The 21654-nt window shown below is 38.2% G+C and overlaps 1 protein-coding gene across 5 annotated transcripts; it reads right to left on the bottom strand.

Annotated features, from left to right (window-relative positions):
• Positions 1-14882: 14882 nt before the first annotated feature.
• LOC112282512 (putative boron transporter 2) lies at positions 14883-20672 on the bottom strand. 5 transcript variants are annotated; one of them, XM_024520670.3, is made up of 14 exons: positions 20466-20672; positions 19357-19628; positions 19116-19198; positions 18772-18964; positions 18524-18662; positions 18132-18297; positions 17788-17957; positions 17364-17537; positions 17079-17174; positions 16683-16817; positions 16298-16602; positions 15885-16155; positions 15524-15650; positions 14883-15331 (listed from the first exon to the last, which is right to left on the bottom strand). In XM_024520670.3, the coding sequence occupies exons 2-14, from the start codon at positions 19455-19457 to the stop codon at positions 15297-15299; spliced, it is 1995 nt and encodes a 664-aa protein (XP_024376438.1). In that variant the 5' UTR covers positions 19458-19628; positions 20466-20672; the 3' UTR covers positions 14883-15296. The 5 variants fall into 5 exon arrangements, with proteins under 5 accessions (XP_024376438.1, XP_024376524.1, XP_090104775.1 ...); XM_090248649.1 differs by lacking the exon at positions 14883-15331 and having other exon boundaries at positions 15338-15650; positions 20466-20634; XM_090248652.1 differs by lacking the exon at positions 14883-15331 and having other exon boundaries at positions 15338-15650; positions 19357-19686; positions 20213-20560.
• Positions 20673-21654: the final 982 nt, after the last annotated feature.

Below are 21654 nucleotides of genomic sequence, written 5' to 3'. Positions count from 1 at the left end.
CATATGTTGAAAGACCACTGGAGCATTGGTAAGACCAAAGGGCATGACATTATACTCAAAATGGCCATACCTTGTACGGAACGCTATCTTCCATTCATCTCCTTCCTTGATTCGTACAAGGTTGTAAGCTCCCCTTAGATCAATTTTTGTATAGATCCTTGCATGTCCAAGTTGTTCTAAGAGACTAGAAATCAAAGGTAACGGATAACGATTCTTCTTTGTTACCTTATTAAGGCCTCGATAGTCCATGCACATCCACAATGAGCCATCTTTCTTCTTCACAAATAAGATAGGTGCTCCAGCTGACGATTTTGAATAACAGATGAAGTTCTTGGCTAAATTCTCATCGATGTACTTTCGCAATTCCGCCAACTCCGTCTGCGATAGATTGTAGATTGGGCCAAAAGGCGGTTGTGCTCCTTCCTGTAAGTCTATGGCGCAATCATATGGTCGGTGTTTTGGTAGCATGTCGACATTCTTCTTTTGAAACACGTCTTTAAAATCCTTATATTGCTCAGGTATACTTGTTGTCGAGATCTTCTCCCCGGTAGTTGGAGCCACATAAATGACAAACGGTGTACCTTCTTTAGACGTTCTTATAAATGCTCTTGCTCCAATGAATAAGGATTTCTCTATTCGAGGTTTTGTACTAGGCTTGCTCTTGGGTGGTTTTGTGGGAAAGGTCATCTTCCACAACCTCCAATCTATGGACGGGTTATGCTTTTCCAACCAGGAAAGACCAAGAATAACAAGATTTGATGGGGTTCTAATAATATTGAAAATAATATGACTACTATGGCCCTTAAGCGTCACTTCTATAGGTTCTGATTCATAGGTGACACTACCAGACAATAAAGGTCGCCCATCTATGACCTCAACATGAACAGATTTGGATTTTTGTACTAAAGGGATCTTATGATACTTCGCAAATTCTTCATCTAAGAAACAAGCAGATGCTCCTGAATCTAATAATGCTAAGGTTTTCAGTTTCTGAGGGCCAATAAGTAAAGGGATTGTAAAGCAAAGGGCAGGTTGAGCGGAAAGAAGGGAACCTGGTTGTTGTTCCGATATTTCACTGTCCAGCCGCACGGTTCCTATTGTGGCTGGGCATCCTCGTTTTCCTGAACAAATATGCCTCTAGTCATGACAATACGTCAATTTTGCTTTTTGGGACAGTTTTCAACTTTGTGGCCTTCTTCATCGCAATACAAGCATAGACCTTCCTCCATATGCCACTTTTTTTCTTCTAGGATAAGGGATTTAATATGTACCGCATCAATTTGCATGTCTTCTACCTCTGAATGTGAATTCATGTTGCTTGTCGACATAGTTGGGGCATGGCAAACCGTATGTTGTCTTGAACGTTGGTCTTGGTGGCGTTGAAATAGGCGATTATCACACTTCACAGCTTCGCTAATAGCTTCATTGAGCATTTGTGGATCAAAAAGAGTTAACAGTAAATCCTTCACATCATCCCTTAAACCCCAATAGAATTGACTCATCAATGCTTCTTCATCCCAATTGATGTCGCATGCTAATTACCTAAAGTCTGATGCATAGACTGATGTAGAGTGCATCCCTTGTCGTTGTCGTGTTGTAACACGAGTATACAGTGAAAATAAAAAAAAAAAAAAAAAAAAAAGAAGAAGGGGAATTTTATTAATATTCAGTTACCTCGAATATTGGGAGCATCGACCAACTCCAGCGCAAATACTGAGTGGTGAGGTTCAGTCACCCCGTTACAGTCAGCCGGGGCATACTGAAATGCTTCATTCGATTCTAATAACAAGAGTTAGCATGATGAGAAGGACCAATTGACACGACGGGTTTGAAGAGCCAATTGGATCCGATTTCGAGAATCCAATCCGGGTCCTCTTACCCAATATGAGACCTGTATTGGTGGGGCAATCCAATGCAGTCTAGTTACGGGAAAATCCAGGTCTTACTATGGGCCTCAGCCAGTCTGACGCGAAGACCAATTTGACCCAATTACGCGAGCATTCAGGTTACTACGGGTATCTTACCCAATATGGGACCTAAATTGGTCGGGCGACTCGATGTGGTCCTGATTACGGGGTTTCGATTCTGTTTCGGGCCGTCCTGTTCTCTGTGCCGTTTCAGGGAACGTTGTTTATGGTAAATGAATCTCTTAAAGATAAAAACGGAGGAGAAGGCCTTGATGACGTGAGCCAATTTCGGATCTAAGCTCTGACGGCGGGAGCCAATTCCGGATCTAAGATGGAAGATTGAAGAAATTCAGAGGATAAGGTTAGAGGAGAATCGGGGGGGGGAGCGAGTTTTTTTTCAAGCTTTTGGAAGGTTACCAGTTCGGTTTTCATTGGAGGGTTTTGAAGATCAAGGGAATTAGAGAGAGGAGCTTCATGCTTCGGGTCGGGGAAGGAAAGACATAGAATTTGGATTTTTCTTCTTCGTAGAGTTTTGGGAAGACTGAGGCAATCGCTGCTAAAGTCAATGTTGTAATGGTGAATCGGGATTTTTAAATGAAGTGGGTTTGAATACTCTTGACTGTTTTGTAAAATCGAGTTACGTCTGTCATTGAAGGATTAAAAGGGTGTCTATAGGATTGAGTATGCGGAGTGAATGAAATTTATTGGATTAATCTAACAGGACAGTCAGTGGATACAAGATCGTAAGTACAAAGGGGTATTGAAGATTAACAGTTTGGGTTGTTCGGGGTTCTCTGTAACGTCTAGAGACCTACCGGCTGAGGCAAAAAAAAAAAAAAAAGACTTCGACAAGCAGTCGAAGAGCATCCGTATAGATTTACGGTACATTGTTGCAGTCGTTTATATTCCAGCAGTCAAAAACTCATAGACTGCTTGACTATCGGCGAATCTCCATACTACCTTCTACAGCCAGACGCCCGGCGCGTTCTCGAGCAGGAAAGCTCGTAATACGACATCGTAGTGACTGGATCTTTGTTGTAGCCCATCGAACCTTGTCATGTTCACCAAATGCTTCTGCAAACGCCTCCAAAAAGGTTTCAAAGTTGTTTAGTATGGACGATCATTTCTCAAACAAAGGAGCAAACCATGATAGAGCTTGCCCTGTAAGTAAGGTTCTAACAAGCCCAACACGTGACTCCTCCGTTAGATAGTGTTCGGGCTATAAAATTGTTATCAACCTGATTTGGTTGACGAATCCTCGAAACTTAGAATGTGTACCATCGAACTTGTCCAGAAGGCTAACTTGGGACTCCTTATGTTATACAACCAGCGGTGCTTGTAGAACCTGAGGCAAAGTTGCTTCTCCAAGTACAGAAGTTTGAGGCTGGTGCAACCTAGATTGTGCCATCTCAGATGCTCCTTCATTATGAAGCCTTGCCACGACTCCTTCAATCTCTGCAGTTCTTTGCGATAACGTAGCGAGGGTATTCATGATAGCATCTAATTTGGACTCAGGACTTTTCGTCATACTAATGTCTTGACCCCCGACCATTCTAAGAGAAGGACAGAAATGACTCTACAAGAAGACAATATTGGTTTAGAGGAGGGTACTCCACAACCTCTAAAATGCCTTAAGAGCTTCAAGAAAAGAAGTAATCCATTCTCTCCAAGAAGAATAAGACTCCAATATTGTAACAAAAGAAGTATCAGTTTAGAGGAGGGTAATCCGCAACCTCTAAAATGCTAGTACACTTCTAAGTAGAGGGGTAATCCGCACTCTAACGAGGAAGAAACTAACTCTGATATCTGAGGTGAGTGAAGTCTTGACAAACTGTCACGGACACAGAAATACAGACTCAAGATCTAACAAGAAGTTTAAGAAGAACAGGCAAGAACTAGATTAATCAAATGAATACAAGAACAACACCAAAGAGGTGAGCTAGAGCTCCAAGAAATGTGTTGTCGAGACTGAAGAACTCTTCAGCCTCGATTCCAATATATACTCCTATTTAGGAAGCTTCTCAAGCAACTTCTACCAACTAAGAAGCTTTTAGAAGGTTCCAGAGACTTGCTTCTAGAAGGTTCCAGAGACTTGCTTCTAGAAGGTTCTAGAAACTTATCTCTAGAAGGTTCTAAGGACTATGTCCCTAACATCTTCTACCAACTATGAAGCTTCTAGAAGATTCCAAAAACTTGTTTCTAGAAGTTTCTAGAAAACTTGTTTCTAGAAGGTTCTAAGGACTATGTCCCTAACATTCGCCCTGGACTCTGAATTGGAACAACAGACCCGCTTCCATGGAATTCCCGCCTCTAAGAGGATCTTTCCATGGAAAGAACATTTCTTCGAAATGGCATAGAGAACGAAATAGCTTGAAATGAAACTGAAGCCTCCGTATTCGAAACCTCATTGAGTTGTCCAACCAAGTCAGGTCTCATACTGGGTAAGAGGCCCATACTAGGACTTGGATTGGATGTCCCCATAATTGGGTCAAATTGGCCCTTCACATCAGACTCACCTAAATATTGAATTGGTCTTTTTTTTTTTTGCCGATTTTTAGTAAGAATCGCTCGGATTCATTTCTTTCGATTTATCGAAGAATCTTGAGGACCTCAATTTATCTCCACAATTTTTTCCTGACTTTAGAAATCTTGATCCTAATTATTGAAATTGAATGGAGTATTACATTGCTAATAAGTATGCCCCGACTGCTTGCTATTCCTATACACTGGCGTGTGATTGTCATTGGCTCTGGGATTGGGACATTCACTAGCATAATGACTAATCTGTCTACAACAAAAATAATGAAGTGGTCTTCTTGCACCCCTATCAGGCATATTGGATGTCTCCACCGATATATACCTACTAGGCTTGTTCCATATAGGGTTAGAAAATGATCCAGGTTGTCTCGTTGGTACAGAGGGTACTTGGTTCGATGACGTCAGTAGAGCATATGTTGTTGTCATGTTTGGTGGTACAGCTTATAACGGAGTGACATTAACTGGCCTTTGAATATTGGCACTAGAATTGGCCACTGTTTCTAACATCCAAGATGTCTAAATATTAATAAATCTTTTCCATTAATATTTTTACCATATAGTCGTGTTGCAATACGATAGCATCGTTTAAGCTTTTCATTAAAATTAGATGGGAAGGTTTGAAATGTTAAGTATTGAATTATTTCACTATACTTTGAAGTAATTACATCTATTGTAAACAGTTTCGCATTGGATAGTGCATCGTTAATGGGTTCATAACCGAGATAAATGGTCTGCATTGGAATGTGATTTTCTTGGTCTTACTTGAATAGTAAAGTTAAATTCCTATAAGAGTGAAATCCATCGTGCAATACGACCACTCAATTGAGGCTTATTAATCATATATTTTAAAGCATCATGGTCGACATGGAAAACAAATTTATAACCACGAAGATAATGTCAAAACTTTTGTATGGAATAAATCATCATCAATGCTTCTCTTTCAGTGTTATATAATTTCTTTCAGCTGCTACCAATTGACGACTTGCATAATAAATAGGGTGATCAAAACCCCGATCATCTTTCTGGCTTAGCATAGAACCAATCGCGATATTAGATGCATCCACATAAACTTGGAATGGTTTTGTCTATCAAGGTGCCACCAATATTGGTACTGAAACCAATTTTTGTTTCAATTTTTTGAATGCAATTGTACATTTCTTTGTCCAAAATAGACTGATCCATAGGTTGGTGGTTTCTTCAAGAGATTTATCAAGGGAAGACATATAACTGTGAATAGATAGATAAATTACCTATAATAACTGACATAATCGACAAATGCTTGAACACCCGTAACAGTATTCGGTTGCTTTAATTCTACTATAATCTTTATTTTATCTAGATCTGTAGCAATGCCTGCCATCAAAACTATATGATTCAACAGTTTACCAGAAAAGTACACTAAATTGATATTTTTCTAAATTTAAAGAAATTCCATATTTGGCACATCGATTCAAACATTGACCTAGACATTCTAAATATCTAGCTCTCTTACTAAATGTACAAAAATCATCTAGAAATATTTCTATTTAAATTCATAGATAATCTTGGAACGCTTGCATCATTACCCTTTAAAATGTAGCTGGTGCATTACAAAGTCCAAACGGCATAACCTTATAAGCAAAGGTCCTCCAATTCGTAGTAAAAGTAGTTTTTAACTACTCTTCTTTTACAATCTTAACTTGATTATAACTGGAGAATCCATCAAGAAATGAATAAAATTTATTTCCAGCGACAGCATCTAATATACTATCCGTGAATGGTAAAGAAAAATAATCCTTCTTAGTAGCCGCATTTAATTTGTGGAAAACTTGACAGATGTAAACTTTTCCATTCTTTTTTGGTACTATAACAATTGGTGAAACCCATTGACTAAAAGGAATTGGATAGATAAATCCAACCTCCAAGTATTTATCTAATTCTTCTTTTACCATAAGTGAGTATTTTGGATTAAGTCGATGTTGTCTTTGGCATACTGGTGTAGCATTCTCCTCCAATATAATTCAATGCTGACAAACTTCAACTAGAATTCCTTTCAAATCCTCATACGACCATGCAAAAGTAGTTTTATGCATTAAAAAGTAATCCACCCAAATTTCTTTCTCCTTGCCTTTTATACCATTATAAATTTGAATGATTTAAAGAGCCTCTCCTGTACCTAAATTAATGGGTTGACATCGTGGAATTTCAGGAGTCTCTGCAATAATGTTCTACTCAATTCCAAAATCTTTCATAAAATCCGACAAATTAGAATTTTCCAACTCCAGTTCCATAGCACTAACGTGATTAACATCCTATCTATTCATCCAATATGCAATCATATGATCAGAATCGTCAATAACATCTGAAGGAACTAAGTACTCTCTCGGTCTCCTGCACTAATATTTCATTCTAGTGTGCTCGATAACTTACCTTGTATTAACATAAATTGGGTCAGCTGTACCAATTTCTTCTTCTGTAGAGTCATCTTCACAATCCAACATGAATTTTGAATTGGCAAATTGAGTTTCTCCGTGATATTGGTAGGGTACATTTGAAGCACAATTTTATCATTATCTTTCCCAATTATCAATGTACTACGGCCCTAGTCATTTTGAGCTTTAGCTTGATACAACCATAGTCGCCCCAATAAAATTGAGTATGACAATATAGAGCTTCGCAATTGAAAAATAATATAATCAATTTTGTAAGTAATCCCCCCAATTATTCTATCAATACTTTGTAAAATACCCATAGGTTTAACTCAATTGGAGTTAGCTATTCTCAAAACTACTATAATAGGCAATAAGTGATCCAAACCCAACTCCTCTATTATAGCGGCATTCATAAGATTTATACTAGATCCTCCATCTACTTGCACTCTCGATAATAACACTCCATCAATTGAGACATCAATCATTGGTGCACCCAGATCGGGATTCAAACTTACTTCTCAAATTTCTTTATTTCGAGATCTACAACGAATTAATGAGGAATTCAAGATATTTCGACACTCAGCTGCAATCGCTAATAGTTGCTTCATAGAGATTGTGGGCTGTATGGTGCCCAAATCTTTTAGAATATCATATGGTTCTGTATTAGTGATAATTCTCAATGTCCATTTCTTCTTCCCAGTCCTAGACACTGACGTAGTTAAATTAGTTTTCTCTATATTGAAAATTGATAAAGCTACTTGAACTAAATATGACGGAGCCTATAAAATCGATTCTTTCAATGGGTAAGATTGTTCTCTCAATTGGGCTAATATTGTTTTCTTGGAATTCATGCCTCTGGTATGATCTTTCAATGGAAAGGACGTTTCCCAAAACTATATAGAGAACGATGTCTGGATAGAGAGAGTTTGCCTCAAGAAAACGCTTGGCTTCTGGTTGTCACTAATTATTCAATCAAGCTTTAAAATAAAGGAAGCTTTAATTTTATATATAATTTTTTTTTCTTTTTGAGCAATTACACCAAATACACAAGCCTCAAATAACCAACAACACCCAAAATATGATAAAATCTTCTAAAACCTTGTATATTCTTGTGTGGAGATTTTTCCGAACTTCAACACCTCACATCTCCTAATCCGACCGTCCAAAAAAACTCAAATTTTACAAAAGGTACTGATGTATTCTTATTAACTTCTACAACAATTTTCAACCGCAAATTCGATGCGGATCTTGAAATATCTTGAAAACCCTAACAGCCGCTTCAAACCTTTATCTTTATATACCTACGTGAAATTTTTTTCATATCTCACAAAATATAAGCTCAAATGCCACGAAATTTGTATGTATAGCTTCTTAATACAAAAATTTACATTCTCCAAAAAGTTTTAGCCAAAAATTTGTCCGAATACTCAAGTTATGGCTTCAACCATTACTACAAACAAAACTGCTTACTTACTGCCTTTGATTTGAAAGCGCCGCCTTCAATTCCTTATAACTCCTTCATATTTACTCCAAAAGCAATAGTTCTTTCATAAAAGATGTAGGCCTTGAAATAGCCATTTTATTCGCACCTTCCGATCTTCAAAAGCTGCTGTAAAACTCCTCGTACTCTCAAAAGAGTAACAGTATGTCTTAAATTAACACCTTAACTTCAAACGGCTATAACTTCTTCACTCTAACTCCAAATCCTCTAATTTTTGCACACAAATTGTACCCCAAACTCTAAAATTTAGAAATTCTAGCTTTTTATCTCCAAATTCCTTCCTTGAAGTCGCCGAAATCCTTCTTAAGGCCGCAGATAGCCTCTTCAAAGCCCATTGGGCATGGTATTCGACAAATAGGGATAAAGTTCTCCATTCCTTGCCTTCATCCGACCATGCCTTGTTTTCATCCCTCTCAATTAGTCTCCTACTAGTTTAGATTTTCATCCTTAGGCTTCCACCTTCTCCCAAGGCTTCATACTAAACATTTAGGTCCTATATATATATATATATATATATATATATTTATATTTAATGTAAAAAAAAAAACAAATAAAGAAACAAAGTAAAGTTTCTTATACCAACTCCTTTTAATTTAATCTACTAGCCACTCTAACACACATCTAGATTTATTTATTTACATATAATATATTTCAACTAATTTTTACATACTGTAAGCATTTATAGTATGACAACGAAACTGCTTGAAACGGAACCAAAGCCTCCATAATCGGTACCTCATTAAAGTATTTAACTAATTCAGGTCTTATAATGAATAAAGAGCCCATGTCAGGACCTGGATTGGATGGCCCCGTAATTGGGTCCAATTGACCCTTTGCTTCAAGATCACCCAAATGTTGAATTGGTCTTTTTTCTTTTTGCTAACTTCTTGTAAGGACAGCTTGGACTACTTCTATCTGATGAATTGGTGATTCTTGTGTCCCGTTATTTTTTTCCTCTACAATTTGCACAATCGATTTTATCTTCTGATCACGATTTTTAGGATTAAATGGAACATTTCATTGATAATAAAAATGATCCGATTGCTTGTAATTTCTACATACTGAAGCATATTCATATATAAACCTTCGATTAGGGCATTCACTAGCATAATGACCAATTTATCGACACCGGTAGCAACGTAGTGGTTTTTGGCCCATATCGTCAAGTACACTTGGAGTCTTCACTGGAATATATCTACTAGACTGATTCTAGGTAGCCATAATAAATGATCTTGGCTGACCAATTACTACTAGTCGAGAATTGGACTGCTGAATTGGTATAATTTGGGAATTACCCCCTTGATTATTTCCATCATTTTGCATATTTGTTCCATAAATTGGATTATAATTAGTATTTTAAAAATTTCCAAAGCCATGATTAGGTCGATTTGGACGATTACTATTTCAACCATCCATATTTCCAGTCTGTACTTGATTAACATCCCATTGAGTTGGATGTATTAATGTTTGGTTATTGAACTGTTATTACCTTTGTAAATGCTAGCAGTTTTGAATAAGGTGCTTTCCTCCACAAAATGTACATTGAACATCCGTTTGTTTGGATGATGGACATTTCGTATCAAAATGACCTTATCCCTTATAATTATTATACCATACATTAGATCTCGTATTAGAAGGCTTATGTCATTTTTCCTTATCTTTAGCCAAATTCACGGCCAATTCTTCCATCTTCTTTTTTAGATTTAATAACAAGGCTTCATTTGGATCTTTAACAGTTGTATTTATAAACAACTCCGATTATTGATAGGTTGGCAATGTAAAATAAGGTGTCATTGTTATTGGTGCTATTGCTTGGAGTGGAGTAGTATTAATTGGTTTTTACAACATAACATTCTTTACATTGGATGTAGCCATTTGTGGATAATTATCCATCGACACATTTCTCGATTGTATTTGTTGGCTTCCTGAACTTGGAATCATCGTGGCCTCCACTGTTAATAATTGGTCATAATGACATTCTTCCCACACCTTTGCTCGTGCCAACGGTGTCTCTACCGTAGCTGGTCGAGCCTCTTTTACAAACATTTTTAATTCTAGTAGATGCAAACCATTGATTAATATCGACAATATAAACACAATTGGCATTTGATTATTTGACCATTTACAAAGTATATTTGTGACCCGGCCATAATAGGATTCTACTGATTTCCACACAAACATCTTGCTATTCATAAAACTTACTCTAAGTCAATCTTCAAATCCAATTGGTCTAAAATAGATTAGGAAGGCATTCATCAAGGCCTCCTAATTGAAAAATCTACCCACTAGTTGCCGATTATATCATTCAAAAGCTGTATCTTTTAAAGTTGTTGGCAACCATCTCAACCAAATGTCTTCAATTCTACCATTATTAGTCACGTAGGCTGTCAAGAATTGAGATATATGGTAATCAGAATCAGAGCTCAGCCAACCACTAAAAGTAGGTAATGGTGCCACACTTGTAGTGTAGTCTCCTATTGCTCCCATTTATACCGCAATTAGTACTTCTAGCACTCCCGCGGCCATTGGTGTTATTACTAATCTCTTTGCTATTTGAATTTGAATTTTTCTTCCTTTGATTTTACTTGGACCTACACTTTCTTTTTGTCGTTTCCGTAGGAGATTTTTCATGCGTAATCGCTCCTGTCTTTCTTTTGCTTGTCGATTAATTCTTTAATAATCCTCTCTTTCATAATTATCACTCATAATCTTTCATTCTTCTTTATAAAATCAATATTGCCTTGAATTATAACTCACATATTTGTAACCCTAAAACTGATTCTTCTCACGTTCTCATTCAACATATAATTCCATCTCTCATACAATCAATTTTTAACATTTCATATTGTTATCATTTCCTCGGCAGCGGTGCCAAAATGTTGTTCTCGTTGTGTTCAAGCTTTAATATACCAAAGCAATTGAACTAATAGAGGTGGATTCAAACACGAGAAAAGACTGGTTATATAAATTGGATCTGTTAGTATCACAATTGACTGTACTCTGACTATCTCAAATCAATTATCAAACTACAAAACACCATGGCTTACTACTTCCGTCTTAATTCAACACATAATCCATTCTATGACTATCAATTCAACAATACTTCCATATTCTCATCCATTCATCTCCCACTTACTTTCTTTGCAGTTTATATATATTTAATTATTAATCTCTAGTTTATTTATTATATTTAGTTTCTCAATTCATCACACAGAATTCAATATCTTCACTTAATACAACACAATTCGATAATCTCAATTTTCAAGGTCACAGATTTTCTCCAAATCGATCAGTCCAAAGTCATATTCCACAATATTCTAATCACAATTTCAACAATACTTCTCTCAATCACAATTCTTCATAAGAAAATAATAAAAGCAAAGAAAACAAAGACGTAGCACCAAACTTACCCCGGCTTACGACTATCACAGTCTAGCCCCGATCTCCCTTTTCTCAACCTCTTTATCCTATCAAAAGATGGATTGTAGACTAGGAGATTCCAAAGGTTATGATCCTTTGAATTCTTAACCATTTGTTCTACTAACAACCTACTGTTACCAATTAAACCGCCTAACCATAAGTCTAATTCTCAAGGTTATCAATAACCAACCAATAACTTATCACAAAATTTATTTACATATTCTACACCTTGTAATAAGTTAGAGTGTCTAAAACTAGAGCCATTTTGTATTCAAAATTAAATCAATTGAGTAGCTTATTTGTTGGAACTACCTATATTTATGAAGGCACATCAAGTTTTTCATGTTTCTTTCTTAGAAGCTTGTTCAGAATCAATTATTTTAAGAAGAGTACAACCATCATCTCTTTATATTGAAATAGATAATCATATAGAATATGACATAATCAACCTAGTAAATATCACATATAATCTATAAATCACATCCATCAAATAAAGAACTCTTTAAGCCAAGAAAGCATAAAAAAATTATGTATAGCTAATATTCAACTTTGAAGGAGTACAAATTTGAGATCTAAAAAACCAAAAGAAATATAGATATGAAAATAGCTGCAAATTTGAGATACAATACAATTGTTGCTACTCCAATGTAGCACTTGTAACAAACATCTTAAGAAAAATCAAAAAATCTTCAGTAGTTTGAAGTACTAATTGCAACCTTAGTCAAGCTACTTATAAAATGCATGCCTCTTACTACACACCGCAATCTCTAAGAATAATTGAAGAAAGCTCCAAAATAGGGAGATATTGTACAAGGAAGAAAGAGCTTTAAATTCCAAACTTCAAACATATGAATAGCAAAGTACATGAGAAAATAATAATTTGATGCAAAAACAATGATTAGATGAAAATATGCCAAAACTAGTGTCTTAGTAGAAGTGTTGGATACCTCTATAATATGAGTATAGTATACTAATCGAAAAATTGTGATAGAGACAATTGTGACTTTAGATTCTTAAACAAACAAACTATATATATATATATATATATAGATACAAAATTGTAAATATTATTATCAATGCAATTAAAGTCTTATTCCATATTCTTGGGTCTCCTATAAATTCTACAATAGAGAGTGTGTGTATCCATCTTCTTTTGAGATATTTATGGTATTTTTTAGAATAAAACGACCTTGTTTGATAAAAAATTTAATTGAAATAACCTTTTGATGCTTTGAGACTTGGAAAGCGAATTCAATGCTCAAACTGTGTCCACGTCTCCTGCATCTATCGAGCTACATGATCTGTACCAAGCCATTGCAAGTGAGAAGATGTGGCTCTGTTAAGCCATGATTCACTAACTTGCACAGGGGGCCATTTTGACAACAGTTTCGTTATCAACTCCAACCAACATATTCTTTTCTCACCCGGCAGGTATGTGTCGAGAAGCATCTTCTGGATTCTCTTATTGTGACCTACCCAGCAGCAAAGCCGGTTCGGCCAACGGTGGACAAGTTTTGTCCTCTCAAGGTTTGTACTAGTGTCGAGACACGAACATGGCGATTGCTCAGCAAAGAGTGTTACACTACCGCTATAATGCTAGTTGATTGGTCGTGTTGCTCTTCAAACTCAATATTGCTTCAACCATTTGTCTCTTCAGACTCTGAGTATAGAATATAGTCTTGCTCTCCTGTGCCTAGTTGTTTCTGAACCATTAATTGCTTTTGGTCATTGGAGCTAGCCATCCTGCACCCACAACTTCCCCGACTTTTAACACAGATGAATGCTTGGATAGCATGTATCAGGATCACCTCTTCATTGCGTCATTTTTTATCATCTGATCATGATCTCTTTGTAGCTGTGGATCGCTGGCGTCGAATCGTTGTCATGTCCAATGCATATACAATTCGAGTTTGAGCATGAGGTCACCCAGAGAAGGCCAAACTTTGCAAAGAGCTGGAGTAGTGTGCCGTGTGATTGATCCTTGGCGAGATGGTTTCATTGCAGACGCACCATGTCTCGAATGAACTTTTGTGTGCTGCTCACTGTGGCACCTCCTATGGTTGCTGTTCTAGTGAAAGCTCGGCATGTTGGCATGGACCCATTTAGTAATCCTTGCAACCATTGCTATTTGTGGCCACCACCTTCAAAGCACTCGTGAATACTGAGGTCGATCTCGAGAAAGGTACGAATTTGTGAGTATATACTTACATATATGCTTCCCACTCCCACGGTTTGCAAGGGATGGCTTCAAATATCCCAACGCAGTTTCTAGTAGCTTATAAGGAGCCATAATGGCTTTGAGTCTGTGAGAACACTGTGAAAGTACTGCATGAAGTGCGCAACGACGGAATGGAAAGATTCTTTTGGAAAACCATAGTGGTATGCCACCTACAGTAGAGCGTGTGTGGCATTGCTCTTGCACTGTATTAACCTCCTTGAGCTACATACTGTCATTTTTTTGTTTTTTGTTTTTTTTTATTAGTTATGTTTTCTTAATACTTTTTTTTCGCTACTTAAAGCATCTGTCTATCGTTTTTAATGAGCATCAAAAAACAGTTTTATATAAATTTATATACACATGTATATCACTTTGACGTGCTTTATTTCATGAACAACTATCTTGTACCATAAATCTTTGGTTTGAACTGCTTTATATAAAATACTCCTTGTGTTTTTTTTTTCATTTGAGTTAGCGCATCCGTTTGAAATCGAGTATTCAAATATACATTTCACTACATATTAGGCTACGTGCTCCCTAGTTGAACGAACCTAATGATTTTTAGCCTCGCTTGAAAACTTCATTTGAATAAACATTAGTTTTAAAAAAAATTCCTCCCGTGGTATTACTTCACAATACAAGGGCAATACCAACTGTGGTGAGAGTGATAATTGATGTGTGTATACCCTAAGACCAAGTCATAAGTCTATTCATTGGGTGTTTCCAACAAAAAATGTTTAAATCTCCTATAAAACGCAACTAAAAATGTATTGTCCCAACCATTAACTGAGCGGCTGCAAGTAAAGGATATTACGTTTGAAAACGATAAATCATGGAGTGAAAAAATAAAAAAATAAAGGCATACATCAATCAGTCAAATTGACAACTTGACCAATTAAGCAGTAAGAATTCCGATTCAGAAAATTGTAAACATAAGCTCATCCCCAACTGCATCATCCTCATTGCCGGCATTGTGCTCAGCAATAGTCATGGTTTCTCACCTCAATCGCTCCGCTATCTCAGCCTTTTATTACTCGCTTAAGTGTGAGATCATTGAGTCGAAGACCTAATCTCATCGTCAACATGTCTTGCACATAATCGATTATACATGTTGCGCTTGTAACTCAAATGCTCACCTTCGGTTCAATTTGAAGGGTGAATATGATACTGTGTTTAATAAAAAAAGAACATCCTAGACTGACGTAGCTGAAAAGATCAGAAGAGAATTTTTAGTTGCCTTCCGGGTCTTATGGAATGACCCTTATGTAACTTTGCACCTGATATTACTCTGCATTCGTCTATTACAACTGGTCTTCGTGTGTATTGGTAGAGTGACCTGAAATCAACCAACAATAGAATTATATCAGCTGCAAGCCTGCGTTCACATACTCCTTACACAGAGAATCGCCATTCAAAATAGTGAGCCGAATCCATCAACTAACTAAGATGGTCAAGTGGTAACCCACAATAACTTCTGCAATTTCTCTGAATTGCATACTATTGAACTCTGTAGATGAGGTAGGAATACCGAAGTGATTGTGCAGAGGAAGTGGGAGAGGGTGTTTGATTTCTCCACGAGCCGCAGTAGCGAAATGATCCAAGGACGCGTCATCAGATGTGTCCGATCCCACAGAAAGGCCTTGGGCTTCAGCTTCCTGCAAGAACCAATTCATGAAAGCTCTCAGGAGAGAATTCTACTAACACAATGTAACTTCGCAAAAATAAATAAATGAAATGATGCTCAAAGTACCTGCACATGTTTTAAATGATAAATGAACGTCTTTAAAATGTGTAGAGATCCTACACAACAAGTGAAATATAATTTAATTATCCACCCACTTGTGCATGACACCAATGCAAGTCTTAGGAGATGGGATGGATGAGCTTACTTTCAAGGCCAAGCTTTGAGGAAGTGGTGCCACCTCTTCGTATTCTGCAGAATCGAGCTGCTGCAAGTACTCCCTCTTAAAAAAGCGAGGTAGCACAAACTGGCGTACAGGGATCAGAAGCATGATCAGGACTGGAAACAGAACTCCACCGATTGGAATCCATGTGATGCCGTAGCAGCATATCATATAAACTAGTTGGAAAATCGTGAAGGTAGCTGTCACTTTGAAAGGCACCGTATGCATAAACATTGGATGAGTAGTCTCCAAAGCCCTGAGTAACACATCAACAACGTATTCAGGACATCATCACAGAGGCGGACCCATCAGAGCTAGAGACACTACCCAACACATCATATTAATACTTTAATTTTATTTGTCTATCACTTTTAACTTTCATCTGTTGAATCACTTACTTATACCGCTTAGCGGAGGAGCTGAAGAGTAGACAAATTCTTCCCCAGAACTGGTTTCCTGGAAGACTTTCAATGGCCATGTAAGCAAAGTAGCCCCACAACACTGAGGACGGGATCTTCTTCAACGCAGGCATCGCACCAATGCATGCGGCAACCAACAGCGATTGCAACAAGTTGCTTAGCCGTTGCTCTTTTACTTCGACAGGAAGAAGGGGATCAACATCCTTTTCGGGGTCAAAGTTCACCTTGTTCATGGGGCTCCCAGGATCACTGGAAGTTATGTTGATGTGAAGCTCTTTCGTGGCCTGCCATGACAGAAGAGAATCACAAATCTACTGCTAGAATGTTCTTCGCAATGAAGCGTATTCACATGTACAACACATACCCGAGGAGCACATGGAGATGAAAGTGGCGTCTCAGTTTGTCTATATCCATCGTGCAAGTCATCCTGAAGCTTTTCTCCCGATGGATTATGTGCTAGACTTATTTTTGCTCGTTTTATTAGCTTGCTGCGGACGAGCTGAAGAAAAAAAGGTGCGCGTAAATATTTATCACTACATGCATAAATACATACATATTGTGTGTGTGTGTGTATATATATATATATATATACATACACTAAAACTACCAACTGAAACTCAAATACTGCAATAGACATAATATAAAATACAAATGCTGTAGAATATTATTGTACTACAATTTGTTTTCCAGATAAGGTCTTCAATAACTTAATACAGCCCTTGAATAATCGGAGAGAAAAAACGCCAGACTGAAGCCTCACCTCTTTCTTCAACGAAGCAAGCGCACGAGTATGCATGGGCGATTGAGGAAGAACTCCATGAGATGGTGGCAGACCCAGCAATCCGCACAAAAGTACCTAAAAGTTCATGAAAGATCATTGACATTGATAACTGACAACCAGATTGAGAAGCTTCAGTATCTACAAACAACCATGTAGGTTTTTAAGTTCCTCAGAAAAGTATATCTTCTTCATTCGAATCAACCTCAAAATTTATTACCCAGTAAAAAAAAGTAAGTATTCACGACACCCCTGAGAGAACTTTACCGTGAACCCTAGGAGTAGCAGATCGTAATGATAGGAAAATGGTTTTCGTAAATTAAACTCGGGTTGTTGAGCCAGCTGAGCGGACACACAATGATCGAAATAATAGAGAATGACAATCATCAAGGCCGGTACAATGGCTGCCGCAATATAAACTCCTGGAATATCGTTCATGTCCTGAAATGCGACAAGTTTACATACAACCATTCGTTTCAACAGACGCATCATACAGTTATAAGTCGGATGCAAATACCTCAAGACGCATGTTTTACAAAAGAAAAAAATCATAAAAAATTTACAAAGAAGAAATAATAAAAGGGGAGTTCAAGCACGAACGGCAGCAATAGAGAAGTAAAAGACACGACACGGATTCATGAATCATGAGTCAAACTTGATCGAATATACACCAAAATCAAACTGTTCTTACCGCAACCACATCCCAGTGCGTTGTTGCTATTGGTGACTTCCATGGATTTGGGCTGGTCAAACGCCTTGGAATACCTGCTGGAACAGATCCTACTCGTGCATACGAGACGGCACTCCATACAATCACCAGGATTGGAACTCCATAATTTGCAATAAATCTTCTGAAGAAGCCTGGTGGAGGTCACACAAAAAAACCCGAAACTATAACTTCTGTCGAATACAGCTGTGATCTTAACATATCCTCAGAAATCATTATTATAAACAGATAACGAACGAACATTTACTGTTAGCATTGCAAGAGATTGACATGAAAAAATTGCTGAAGTTATGGAAATAATGATTCACCTGGGCCAAAATTCCAGGACCTTGCATTCCTACTTTTTATGGCCGTCCAAAGAAGCCCAAAGGTAAGGATCAACCCAAACATGCCATTGCCAAAGCGCCACGAAGACTGGAATTGCTCCTCAGTTGCATTCACGAACTTGGAAATACGAAATTCGTTCACCGCTCCCTGAAAAGACGCAACTGAATGATCGTTACCAAAACTAACCAGCACATTATAAAATTGCTGACAACCAGTAAAGAAGAACGTCCCGAACGAATCAAGTTTGCTCGATCAAGTCGTTAAAATGTGATTTAAGAAACGAATAACAATGACCTCTTCCCAACAAGGACGACGAGTCTGATACAAAAAGTCACTATCAAACGATGCTCTTGACTAGATGAAGAACAAAAACCTTCACAGCCTGCTGCACAAAGAGCACAGCAATAAGCAACCCAAAAAGCTCCCCAGCAACCCTGGTGAATCTGTTGATGAAATTACATGCTCCAAGGATAGCGAGAGCGGCCAGCATAAAGGCCGACCATACACAGACCCTGGAAACGCAACTTAAGATGTAAGAACAATGGGTATACCAAATGCACAGGCTTATAACACTCGAGTAGAAGAGCAGAGAGAATCTGGGAGCAGTTCAGAGAAGCGTACCAAGCCGCCCAGCCCAAGAAAAATCGAGCGCCAATTTCAGGCCTGTTCTTCGCAAAATCATACATGAATGTGTATACCAAAGAGGTTGGCTCCGATACTCCAACAATAAGAAGTGGTTGGCCGCCAACAATGGCCTGAATTATGCCACAAATCGTTGTTGATGATAAGGTTTGTACAGCCGTAATAACCCCCTCTACAGTTACAGAGTAAAATTCTCAGTACAGGAGTAGTGCCTAGGACACGAGAACACCTTCTCCTGAAAAAACATAGACCCTGGGTAAAACACTGTCATAGACTAAACAAAGTTTAATAATAAATAACTACATAAAGAATCACACGCTCACCCGTATCCCTGCCGAGCTGCTCTCCAAAGGCAATCACCGGTAAGGCCGAAGCGAAAAATATGTATGCTGTGGCAGCAAGAATCCTGACAGGCCCCAAGGAATTAACACGTCAAAACTACCGATGAATGAAATTGTAGACGAAGGCTTGAAGTGGAACACCCCACTTATTGATTTGAGTTTAAATGAAGTGAATTTTGCAACACCCTGATTGACCCTAACCTATTGATCATCAAACAAGCACCTGTACGTAGAATTGAAGCCACCAGTCCAGTCATCCTTATAGCAGGCAAGGCGTCCTCTGAGGTCCTCTCGTACACCATTGAAGGGTACTATTTTGCCCATGTCGAACAAGCTCCCTCAAGAAGAGAGCCTGCACACGCGGCTTCTTGTTTCAAGCCGCCACTGGAATCGTGACGGGGTACACCAATGACCCAGTACGAGCTGGTTCTGGCAAATACTATTTGCCGCTCCAATTGCTAGAACCACCCCCGTCATATGTGTCTGATTCAGACCCTGAAAGATAAATTTATATTTAAAATTTTGAGCACAATCCAGCTGCCGTGATTGCGCCCTGTCATCACACTTGCAATGTTGTAACTTTCAGCTGCAAAAGTTCTGGGAACTAACGTTGCATTTCAGAGCCCATACCGAAGGTAAAGTCATGATCTTGCAATGTGGCCTTCAAGAACCTCACCACTTTGAAGTAGGCAAGAAACAGTGCACATTCACTCACACGCCCTGAAACTTCTTGAACTAATATCAACCATTATTTTAGACTGTTTTTCCAGCCACGCGACCTAATACTTTCAGAAAATAACAGCTTATGACACAATTCGAACACTATCTACGCTGTAACCAAACCGAAACGAGCTCATTCTCAACATTCCGACCTCAAGAAACCAGTCGAATAACCTCAAACCGTCCTGGTACATTGATTACACTGCCACACAATTCAACTACACAATTTCTACGACTACATTCTCTTGAATCCATCCTGAAATCCAATCACAGTGCCATCCAGCCCAGCTTTCGCCAGAATCAACAAAGTAAATATTGCTCTCCCTGAACCGATCAAATACCCGGAACGCAATTCATACCTCTCAGCAGAAACGGACGAAAAGTACTGTTCACGACACTATGCAATCACGCCAGTCGCCTGAGAACAGCAGGAGAGAAGCGCCCGACCCAAACCAGTCCTGAATTCAGACCAGAAATAACGCCCAAAAAAGCGACTTTCTCTCCACACTACTCACCACCGCTCAATCCAACCTCAAAAACTCCAGCATGCACCAACCCTGAAGAAGAAAAACACCGCTAACACGACCACTACCACCACCACCACCCACTCACCGAATCACGCTCCCCGCAACCTTGACATCAGACGGGGCGCCAAGGGGCTATTCACCTACTCCTGCTGCTCCCGCTCCTGGTTGTGTCGTGTTGCGGGGCCATCGATTCACCTACTCCTGGTGTGCTGTTCTTGGTTGTATGTCGTGTTGCGAGGGGTGACACTGGTGGGTGCGCTTGGTCCCCGGCGCTGTGCTCCGCTGCGAAGGCGCTGCTCCCTCCTGCTCCGTTGGGGCTGCCGTGTCCGTCGCGGGCACCTACTCACTTTGCTCGCTGACGTCGCTCGTGTGACGCAGCTTTCGCGACGTGTCTTCTCCTTTTCTCTCCGCATCTGTGTCGCCCAACTTCTTCCTTTCCGAGCACTCATCCTGCATTTTTCGCCTCCTTTGTCTGCCTCTCGAGCTTTCGAAGGAAATTGGCAGCCGAGTAGTTGATTAGCCATTACATTAATGTCATTTACGATTTTATGTTGAGGCATCGTGTGTAATTTGGCGTCAAAGTTTTGAGGAGTTGGTATGAGTTGTGAGTTGATTTAGATAGATAGTTTGAGTTCCATGGATTTGTCATCTATTACTTGTGAAAAATTGAGACAAGTTGACTCGAATGTTTTAGAATCTTAAACAAAGTTCAAGAATAGAAGTTAGTAGGTAGTGGTGCTACTAGTTGATAATGTAATTATGACTCAATTCATGTACATTTTTAAAAGAATAGTATCTAAGGGGATTTTTTTTGTTGAATTAATAACACTAAATACTATTAAAGACAAAGAATAAATCATATTGAAATATTTTTTTTGTTAAAAATTTCATATAGTAGAACAAGAAATAATGTCTTTGAATAATATAATTATAATTTGGAAAAATGAAGATGTCAAAACTAAATTAGTTTAGATGAGGATTAGCACTAAAAAAGGATATCAAATAGGTCCAAAGTTCTTTTAACACACTAATTAGTAACTATACTTTATTAAAATCATGTAATAGTTCTGAATCAATGACAATCTTGTTAATGTGATAATTGATTGACAATAGCTTCCTAAAATCAAAGATTGATAAGTTATCTAAGTTCAAATCTAATGTAACTAATGGATAGTCTTAGCTCCTACAATGGTCATATATTAGTAGAACAAATTCTAATTTTTTCTGCATGGCCCCCCTCTTATTGTTCATCCAAATTGCTATTATTCTTTTAA

The sequence above is a fragment of the Physcomitrium patens genome, chromosome 1, assembly GCF_059467195.1.
Source record: "Physcomitrium patens ecotype Gransden chromosome 1, ASM5946719v1, whole genome shotgun sequence".
NCBI lineage: Eukaryota > Viridiplantae > Streptophyta > Bryopsida > Funariales > Funariaceae > Physcomitrium > Physcomitrium patens.
This window is presented reverse-complemented; position numbering and strand designations above follow the sequence as displayed.

What these genes read in the sequence shown, in the direction of transcription:
- LOC112282512 (XM_090248649.1), bottom strand. Translation starts at nt 19,457, where the DNA reads ATGGGCAAAATAGTACCCTTCAATGGTGTACGAGAGGACCTCAGAGGA. An exon ending in TTCTTGGGCTGGGCGGCTTG is followed by an intron (nt 18,663 to 18,771) that starts GTACGCTTCTCT and finishes TTGCGTTTCCAG; the next exon opens with GGTCTGTGTATGGTCGGCCT. An exon ending in TTGTGCAGCAGGCTGTGAAG is followed by an intron (nt 18,298 to 18,523) that starts GTTTTTGTTCTT and finishes GCGTCTTTTCAG; the next exon opens with GGAGCGGTGAACGAATTTCG.